The 11263-nt window shown below is 34.9% G+C and overlaps 1 protein-coding gene across 1 annotated transcript; it reads left to right on the top strand.

The window, feature by feature from the left end:
- Positions 1 to 3119: 3119 nt before the first annotated feature.
- On the top strand, positions 3120 to 9981 carry LOC149800332 (serine protease inhibitor dipetalogastin-like). Its single transcript, XM_089959926.1, has 5 exons — positions 3120 to 3229; positions 5692 to 5832; positions 7451 to 7585; positions 8650 to 8800; positions 9734 to 9981. The coding sequence occupies exons 1-3, from the start codon at positions 3162 to 3164 to the stop codon at positions 7512 to 7514; spliced, it is 273 nt and encodes a 90-aa protein (XP_089816052.1). The 5' UTR covers positions 3120 to 3161; the 3' UTR covers positions 7515 to 7585; positions 8650 to 8800; positions 9734 to 9981.
- The last annotated feature ends 1282 nt before the right edge of the window (positions 9982 to 11263 follow it).

The following is an 11263-nucleotide window of genomic DNA, read 5'->3' as shown; positions in this document are numbered from 1 at the left end:
GGAGAAGTGTTCTGCGACCGGACTTCTGTACAACTTGCTTCTTTGTCATCCGATCAGATCTATGAAGGTTGTATAGCTTTTCAGTTTCTCCTACATACTAAAGGCTACAGATTGTTCATGTCATGAGATCAATTACATTCTCTGTTTTGCATGTTTTGTTTAGACCATGTATGTCAGTTTTTTCTCGAGTCACTGTGCTAGAAAATGTCCTGGTCACTATCATACATTGATAGGTTTTGTACTTTTTATCGCCACAGCGGTCAGATTGACTAGGGTTGACTAAAATGTCCTTGAGGCTTTTTGGTCTCCGGTAGGCTACTACAGGTTTGTTCGGAAGGAATAACTTTAGTGCATCAGACGAGTCCGCAATGGGCCAATGTTTCCCGATGATTTTACCTACTTTGGGTTTGTCTGGATGGTGGGTCAGGATAAATGGTATCCTATCAGCCTTTTCCTTCTCTCAGTATTTTAGTATGTCATCGCGGTTTATTTGTTTAGCCCTTTAAGTTATCTCCGCAATCAGGTCTTTGTCGTAGCCTCGGTAAATTAAACGTTTTAATAGACCTTTTTAGGAACGTTTCATCGTCGGAGCAAATTCTGTGTATCCTCAGTGCCTGACTATATGGCATGTTCCTAATGCAGTTTTTGGGATGACAGCTGCTTGGGAGGAGATACAGGTGTTTGTCGGTTGGTATTGAGTAGATGGCTATATGGAGTTTGTTTTCTACCAATCTTTTTGTTGTGTCCAGGAAAACGTGGTTTGAGTTGGAGACTTCTGCCGTAAATTTTATTGAGGGAAGGAAGTTGTTTGCCTTTTATATGAAATCATCCAGATTGTATCTTCCATGTTGCTACTTCATTTCTATATTGTCGATAAATCGAACCTACTGGTATGGTAAAAGTTCCACCGATGCTAAAGGTTTTCCCATAAAAATGTTAGCATACGAAAGGGCCATTTTGTAACCATTGTGGTTCCATTGATTCAGAGGCAGTTTTTTTCATTAAATTCAACGTTAATGGGTTTTAGGACAAGCTCCAGGAGTTGGACTAGGAAGTGTGTGGGTGGATTGTCTACAGTACTTGTTTCCCATGCTTCTCTACACGCCTGCATCCCTTCTTTTTGTTAGCATACAAAGATGTTACGTCTAAGGAAACAAGCAATGTATCTGGCAGTAATGGTTTGATTGCTTTGTTTTTATGAGGCAATCTGTCGTGTCCTGAAGATATGATGGTGATTTGTGGACATATGGTCTCATAAAGTGATCCAAATATTCTGATATCCTTTCTGCGGGATGCTCGTTACGGAGATTATAGGTCTGCCCGGGTTTCCTCGTTTGTGGAGTTTAGGTAGAAGATAAGATCTACCTGCCCTGGGATTTTCTGGACTTAGGAAATTTCTCGTTTGCTGGTCTATGTGCCCGATTTGGTACGCATCGTCAATAATGTTTGTGATGGTTTTTGCATATACCAGTGTTGGATCATGGTCTAGCTTTTGGCAGAACATAAAGTCACTTAGTTGTCTACTTACTTCCACTAATGTAGTATTCCCTATTCATAACGACCACAGCGGAACCCTTATCTGCAGGCTTAAGTATGATGTCTGTTCTGCTTTTCAGTGAGTGTAGGGCATCTGTTTCTTCTTTTGTCAAATTAGAGTATCTGTTAGTATGATTGATGTGTCTGGAAGTCTCGTTTTCAACTGAGTTGATAAAGGCTTCTATATTTGGAATTGAACTTTTTGGTGGTTTCCAATTACATTTCTTACTGAATATGGGTTGGTCGCAGCTTCTATTTTTCTCTGATTTATTTATTGGCTGCAAGGCAAAATGGGCCTTGAGTCTTAGTACGCGGCTGAACTCGGCGTCCTTTTCAGCTTCCCTCCGTGGTATGTCTTTGGACGGGGACAGAAACTCAAACCCTTAGATAAAGTTTTTATTTCTGCCTCCGTAAGTTCTAACTTTTAGATAAAGAGCACCGTAGCAGTTGAATTAATTTTTGCTATTGAGTACTTACGATTCTTCCTTTTACGGCGATTTTGTTCTTACGTTTGTTTTTAGAAGAAATTTCGTCAATTGAAGTTTCTTTGTATCATTGATTTGGTTGTAGATCATGACTTCTAAGTTTTCTTTCTCTGACTTTGCATAGTTTTGCAAGTAGTCTTTGTTGATTCTTATTTAATAAGAGTTAAACGTTTGCAATTGTTCCTGTGGAAACTGAATTCAACTGCTGTTTTAGTTTTTCGATGGTTGCTGATTTGACTAGATATTGATGATTCAAGTTTTCTCTGAGTAGGGCATTGCGTTTCATGGAAGCATCGTGGGTTACTTTATTCCATCACTTGTTGAATCTGTTTGAACCCTTGCCAATAATTTGAGGCTTGACATGAATTTGAAGACCTTTAGTGGCTGTTTGTTTTTGATTCGAGGATATGATGCAAGAGAGTGCGATTATGCTTTAGACAAAGTAGGACATTAGTTGTATTGAGTAAAGTTTTGAGTGTTTTCTGTATTGGTTCAGACATCGTCTCTATTCTACTAGGTTCGGCAACTATCTAAATACAAGAAGAAACAAATTGGAACGTATACACTAACACGAGATAAAATGCAGAATTGAAAGGGTGTTAGATCACACCAAAGGTAGATCGTGCCATACGAGGTTCATAATATAAAGAATACTTATCATATGGCAAATAATAGTCCTTTCAAGTGCACTAAATCCAACAAGGGATCACGTGTGTCAGGGATGCATTAAGATAAATACAATAAACTAACAACGAACAGTACAAAACCAGTATCTAATTAGCCTGAGCGCTTTCGATTCTTAATGAGTCTTTTGCAAAGGCAAATACAAAACAAACGAATAGAATAGAAAAACCGTTCTGCTTCCAAACCTTTACATGACTGCTTCGACAGGAATTAAACCATTAAATTTGTTAGGATTCAACTAGTTTATTTTAACTTGTTTCGGATGCTGAAAAATATGTTTTATTGACCTAGAAATCGATGAGCCATAACGACTTTGTTATTTTATGTAATCTATTATATATATATATATATATATATATATATATATATATATATATATATATATATATATATATATATATATATTGGTAAGTGTGTATTTCATTTCTAGCTGGAAATCCGGTCTGTTTGTGCACCATGGAGTACATGCCGGTGTGTGGGCTGGACGGGAATACGTACGACAACAAGTGTGAAATGGAGTGCAAGTAATGTCGATATGGAGTAGAAACACCTGTCAATATCTGTCAATCTATGTATATCTCTCTTTATATCTATAATATGACAACGTTATTTTTAAATTCGAAAATCGACTGTTACAAATTAATTGCAAAACTGTAATATAGGTTTAATTTGAAGGAAAAGGATCGTTCGACAGCTTATCTATTTCCATGTGTGCCAACAAAACATTGTCGATGAAAAATACATGGAGCATATAACAACTGATTAACACCAATAGTTGATTGTGATTGACGAATGATTCGTTGATGTTTGAATTTCAAGCGATGGCTAGTTGTTGTTGTTGTTGTAGGGTGTAACGCAATTTTTCAGCACACAATAGGCTGTACATGGCGGCCAGTATTAATGGGGGAGGAAGAACCAGGGAAAACCCCGGAAAGAACCACAGACCCACGAGAAGCTACTGGCAAGCTTTCTCACATACCCACATTAGACGAATCCGAGACTCGAACCCACGCAGAGCGATGGCGAGTACCGACATATGTGTATATATATATATATATATATATATATATATATATATATATATATATATATATATAAAGTTGTTTGTAATAAATGTGCACAGAGCGTCTGTAGCCAAAGAGTAGATTTAATATATTTCAAAGAACGGCAAATTGCTTTTTAAAATATTAACTGTTTTAATATTACTAGCAAGAAGCAAAATATATATCTTCGAAATCGATTATTATCGGAAACATCCAAGGCTGAAGCCATCATATATACAATATTATAAACGTAGACATCTCAATAAGTCTGCAATTTGAAGAAAAAAATGTATATATACAATTTTATGAAAAGTAAGATGGTTGTCAAAGGTGCTGGTTCAGATCATAACCGGATCAGGCCGCATCGATTATTTCATGTGTTTTTGTGCAAGGCACTTCAGTCCAATTGCCTTGGCACGAAAAATAACCTAATTGCGCTGCTGTGCCACAACAAATCGAACCAATCCAAACCAATCCCCAATGTACATGATACAATAAATGAAATTAACTATATACGATCACTCATGTACTGATACGATGACAAAGTGTAAGAAAGCAAAAGTACCTTTATATTTTTAAAACTCAATGAAATAATTACGAATATCGTATGTTTTACGAAACGAAATTGATTATGTCAGTTATTCTAGGTGCGATGTGAATTACTAATCTAATATTGTACAAATATGAAGTTTGCTTTAACAGCTTTGGTTGCAAAGTTGTTGCCCAGTCCTAATGGTTCTTGCAAGTTATTTGTAATGATCTGATTTAATACGTTGTTGCATCCAAACTAAATTTCACCAGTAATGGTACAATGAAGAGGCAATTAATATAAACCCAAAGAGACCTGGTAATGATGCCATAGGACCGAAGACCAAAATGTGGATGGTATAACTTTCTTCATTCATTTAATCTTCCTTCTTTCCTTTGTTACTGCTATCATATTAAAGTTGTATTAAACTTGTTACCTGCATCCAAATCGATATTAAATCTTACTCAGGACTAAATTTTGTTATCTCATTCCATGTCTAAGTCAAATGGAAAATTTAAGATATGAATGAAACGAAACAAATCCAGACTTTTATCTGCTAGCCCTCATGTTGAAACAAAAACCCATGGAAACCAACCTTTTGACTATTAACTACCATTTTGAAATGAATTAGCAAAGACAGAAAGGACGAACGGGGATTCCTTACTGGTAACTTTTTCATTTTGAGTCGACCGGAATATTTCCTTTAAGCTCACTTGGACTTGTTCTTGCTGGAAGGCCATCATAACATATACAAATATGGTAGATCAAGAAAGCAAACAATAAATTCGTTTAATTTGATACCATACTAAGTAAAAACAAGATTCATTTTTTTCCAATCCACGTCTATATCTTTGCACAACATTGCAAACAATATGTGATCATGGAATCGCCTTGTGTATGATTAGAAAGAAATTCAGAATATACTATGGTAACGAATATATTGATGAGGCTTTGAAATCGACGACAGTTGAAACAGCCCACTCTCAATACCTACGTTTCACATCCCCGGGGAAGAATATAAACAAAATGCGGTTAGCTACCCCCTCTCTCTCTCTCTCTCTCTCTCTTACCCTCTCTCTCTCTCTCTCTCTCTGTCTGGATCTCGATCCCGAGTGTCAAAACAATGCGCTGCACTGCTTAGGAAACAAACTGATTAACAATTTCCGATATCAGTCTAATAACCTATAGCTGTTATATATTCAAATATATTTTGCAACTAATTCAACATTGTGGGATGAACTATGCGACATAGATCATTATAATATTCTCTCATACTACGCAATATCGTACCATGTTTGTGGTGATAAACTCACGTGAACATAAAGCTGAAAAAAAATAACGAAGAGACATAATAAGATTGGATTATTGGATTAGTGTTATTTATTTATTTTTTTTTTTTTTTTTGATTCTCCAGGGGAATTGTAATGACTCATGAGGGTGAATGCAAGGCTAAGAAGAACATTGGTGGATGTGGTTGTATATGTCCTCGAATCTGGTCGCCTGTGTGCGGAAAAGATGGAAAGACATATCCCAACCAATGCGAAATGAAATGCTGGTAAGCCCTAACAAATATAAGTTAATTCATTTTAGATGCCACCGCAGACAATTGGGTCTATTTACTTCTTCACTTGATCATTTGGAGCTCCATAATTCACGTTAATTTTATCAAGTTATAAGACCTTACACAGCGTACAATCGACGTCTATAGCTGCATTGCGCAAACAGAATGTACGCAAGGATTTAAACTGAAATTTATAACCAAACAATCTGATAAACATCCAATGCTCATATATCTTACCTGTAGACGTGAAATATGTTGATATATAAAGAAACATATAGTCTAGAGCAAAACCGGCAGACCTTTTCTTGAGTCTTACAGTTACAATAATCTATTAACTCACAACACGGCACCATTTTGGCAAACATAAATCTTAAAGTTAATTCTAAGCCTAAGCCATTGCAGTGGTCAAATGTATGTTGGACTTAAATGTCAGCCATCAGATTACGCCATTCTAGAATACATTGTATGTGTAAACGTTAGCTAGGCTTGTGAAATCCAAGCACACGCTTCCTAAACCTAGATCATACATTTTGGAGTTAACACTAATATTGACATAAATACTTTGCAGATTTACCAAGGTCGACCTATACATGCATATTACGAAGAAAACCTTTTGTTATGGGGTGTGTACCACTGGTTTCTCCTGAGAATACACCGTCGTTCTCAAACAGAACATTACCATAAGAAACAAATCAGCTCCAAGTGGCTTGATATAGCTTCTGCTTCCTGACGTCAATCAATTTGATTCACATGTTTTTGTTCAAAATCGTTTCGAAGCTTTTCTGATGTGTTTATCTCTATGCATGTATCATGGAACATCAGTATGATATCTCCAATACTGAAAGGACATTATACTAAGATGCTTGCTTTCAGAAATCGCCAAATTCTGTTCAGCACTATTTTTTGATCAAGTTTTTTGAATGCATGTATACCACTAGTAATGTAAGCCACGTCTGACAATCGATGGACATCATCCGTACAGGACGCGAAGGCATTTCTACATGGGTACTATTTGACAAATTTGGTTAAATTCTGTTAAGTGGTTTTGTGAAAAGTTCATTTGTAGTATTTTTCTTTTCATAGTGAGAGTATTTACATTGCCTAGAGTATCGGCATCACTTGTAGAATTTAACCTCTTTACACCAGGACACTTTCGGGTCCATTTTGATTCCATTTCTTTTCAGCTGTTATAAAATTATGTCCTTTGCTGACTTTTCTATGGTGTTGTTGACCATATTTCATGGCGGATCGGAATCAATTATGCAAATTTTGAAAGTAAGTTAGACCTTGATGCTTTGAATCAAATTTTGTCAACATTTCGTTCGCGCGTTTGAAAGTCGTGAAAATGTTTTTATCTCTTTCTATTTTCTACACACATGAAATAAACATTGTAAGTGGAGCATCTCTTCAGTCACCAATCAACAGGCTTGTCTTACAACCGGTGCATCTCACGATGTATCCTCCGAAATTATCGTTATAGCTTGTTCTGCTTTCTACCATTGCAATTATTTCTTTACTCAAAACTATTCGGTCCCAAACGTTAATGCAAGAAGGATTCACTACAATTGGTTATGACATAATTTCTTACCCAAAATAATATATTTATTTTCAGTGCTGTTCAGTTGGATCATGAAGGAGAGTGCAACACGATGCGTTCAGATGACAACTGTATATGAACCATGGAATACAATCCCGTGCGTGGCGCTGATGGTCATTCCTACGTAAACGAGTGTGTTCTCAAGTGCAAGTAAGCTAATTGAAATTGATTTTTGAGAAGTCTTACAAGCCATACTAATTTTTTTTCAAGAAGACGGTGCAATTTCTAATGTCACGAAGCGGGCATACAATACGCAATCAGTATTTTCTAAAATTTCTATAGAATGTTGTATTTTTTATTCTTCTTCCCAATTCATTTGTTAATGTAATACACCAAAACGCAAAGCCATCATACTAATGAAAGATGTAAATACGATATCAAAAGAAAATAACTAAGACTTTCTATCTTTGGTTGACAGAATTAAGTGAAATATCAGCTTACCCGATGGCTTAACAGAGGGGCAAAAGTAACATTTTTGATTTCGAATCCACAAATTTGCTTCATGCAAACTAATATGAATGTTGTGTTTCTTCCAACTTAAAATAAAGATATAAGGTGAACCAAAAAAGGGTAATGATGTTAAAGATTTGAATTTTTTTTTGAATTCTTCATCGCTATGGATGGGTAGGATGCAAATTGTTCCCACTGAATTCCTTTTATTCCATATTTTTCGATACGTTATTATTCACAGTGAAGTTTAAGCTATTATTTGAATCCATGTCGAAATTCCTGGTCAAAGGTAAAAATTTGTGATATTTTTATCGCCTTTAATAACCTTGGAACGAAATTATTGTAGAGAGCAACATTTTGATGAGACATTATGCTCATCGACAACTTTAACTGGCGACCGACAATACAATAATAATTCAATTGACATTTAATATATAAAACATTTTTCTCACCTAAAACGAATAGGAAGAAAGAACGAGATTTTGTATTTCACTTGGCACTACACCAGAAAATTGCTTCAGTAGAGTGGACATCTTCGTCTACTAAATTGTGATAAATACAGCGATAATATATTCTATAACGACCGTGGCTATGGCCAAATCTAAAGCCAGGAAACTGGAGGTAACAGCAGTTTTAAATTCACGCAGTTTGCGGGTGCAGTAGTGGGTGAACCGAACTCAGCAGTTCAAAAGGCCGCAAAGAAGCCCGATTTAATTTAACATTAATCCAACATCCTGCAAATATCTGTGTTGCCTGCATTTCAGAGGAACAAAGCTGTCCCACTTGGAAAAAGGCAAGAAAACTGACCCTGCTGTCAAGGCGACTAGATCGCTCACTAGATTAGCAAATTTGTCTACCAACCTGACTGCGGTCAAGACAGAATACGGTCTGAAATATGTGCAGCAAGGAGTGCATGTAAGTATTTTGTGTCTTGCTCTATAAGCACATTTGCGCTTGACCACCAGATATACAAATATGTTCGCAATATTTTATATGTATGTATGTATGTATGTATGTATGTATGTATGTATGTATGTATGTATGTATGAATGTATGTATGAATGTATGTGTATATGCATGTAAAAATATATGCATGTGTGTCTATATGTATGTAAACATCATGGCAACAAGAGACCACAATCATCATGAGATCAGTCACCTGGCTTACATAGACGCTTGCGTCACGCTGTTAGCTCTTGATCTTTTGAAGTACTTTGTAATAGCAGACACGTCGATGACAGACAACGTTTTTAGTTCACGCTTGATGTTGTTGCGGCGTAGTTTTACAACCTGAAATTAATATACATTGACGACGTTTAAATGATGATATACCATAGAAGACGGAACATACAATGAACGACAGGAGCAGGGGAATATGGTTTAATTTTCTTCCTTTGCCGACAAGCTAAACTTTCACAGCTTAGATGATTGAAACGTTGAATATATATATATATATATATATATATATATATATATATATATATATATATATATATATATATATATATATATATATATATATTTTGTTGTTGTTGTTGTAGGGTTTAACGCCATTTTTCAGCACACGATAGGCTATACATGGCGGACAGTATTAATGGTGGAGGAAGAACCCGGAAAACCGAATATATATATATATATATATATATATATATATATATATATATATATACATATATATATATATATATATATATATATATATATATATATATATATATATATATATATATATATATCTTATATCATATGTACAAGTGAGAACAATTTTCTGCCCAATATAAATATTCCAAGGATAATAGATATGTCAAATTGACAAATAAATCATAGACAATCATTGTATTTTTTCAGACACGTGAAACTGGTTCATTGTAATGCATCTGAAGCAGCCACTTGTTCATGGAGAAACAAGAACAATGCATGTTAACGCCGACGGTGTTCCAAGCTTCACCGATTTTTGTATTGCATACAATTTTTTAGAAGACTGTAGGCCAGAGACAAATAAGTAGTTGAATTGATGCCGATTTATATACTTATTACAATTGAGTTATGGACATTTACCGTATTTGATTTTGCTTATAATAAATAGTTACATATAATTATAGCCTAAAACGAATGTAGTCATCGTCGTTATTAATATTGCCCTCTTCCCTTTCTTGATTTATTAAACACTTACATCCCTGATTCTATATTAACAAACATTGTTGAGCCCAACGCGTAAGCTCAAAACTCCAAATTAAATGCGTAGCATATACTTGAAATCCGTCTTGGAAGATGAATGTGTTATTTAGATTTGATCAAAACAAGTTTATTGAGATACAGAGATTCTTTATTTTTATAAATTAAATATTTTGTAATTGAAGTTACAAGTACTTGAAAGTTTTCTTCTACTGACCTTGAGTTTGAATTTTGTGATTACACAAATGCAGTACTAACGTGTGTTTTTCTTTAAAGATTTATTTGTAAAAAAAATAATTAGTTTAATCTAATCCACACTGTATGATATATCAAGTTCTTTTAATATTCTAACGATTATGGGTGTTAACGTTAAGAAATTGTTTAAAAGTTCTATAAGTTTGACTTTATTGTCAACGGAAGTTGAAATTGGGACATTTTTCTGTAGTTGAAATTTTTACTGGGCAAAATCCTTCACGTAAACTATAACTTTCCCTTTATTACACACCCATTTTGTCTTACATAACTGATCTGGCGTTCGATAATGGTAATCAAATCTGTGATTCCGTATCGCTCATATAAAATTCTGTATCGCACATGGAAGTATTTTTACAACTTACAATATTCAATAATAATCCACTTATAAAATATCGGAAATTATTTATTGCTATCCATTTTAAAGTTTGCAAGAATATCACGTGTGTATATTTAAGAAATGCAGTCGTATTGGTTGAAAATGGCCGCTTTAGTCGCTAGTGATAACGTGAGAATACCGTTAGTAGCGACCAGAAGTTTATGTGAACTTGACGGTATCTAGGCCGGGAAATCAGAGTTAGCTGAGGTAGACAACAGTATATTGGACAGAATGTTTGACAATGAATTTGCAGATGAAGCTGGTGTGCAATGCGACATAAAAAATGACAGAGAGAAAATACTTTGCAGCCGAAATCTTGTATTAAATGTTTAAAACTCCATAGTAAGAAAGACTCTAAAATACCAGACTTAGCTACAATCATTTTCAGCTTCTTAGTTTCAAAAACAGGGTCAGCAGAATTATCTTTTAAGGAGCAAGCTTAAGTCGACTGATTTACAATTAGTCCATACAATTACCGAGGATGTAAACGTTTGTTTAGTAAATCAAAGTATTAAAATGACAAAGATTTGATACATAAAAGTAGATGTATCATAGTGAAAAGCAGCTGTTTT

Source organism: Sinohyriopsis cumingii, chromosome 5 (assembly GCF_028554795.1).
Source record: "Sinohyriopsis cumingii isolate HCF-2022 chromosome 5, ASM2855479v2, whole genome shotgun sequence".
NCBI lineage: Eukaryota > Metazoa > Mollusca > Bivalvia > Unionida > Unionidae > Sinohyriopsis > Sinohyriopsis cumingii.
Note: the sequence above shows the minus strand (reverse complement) of the source record. Positions and strands in the feature narration are given on the sequence as shown.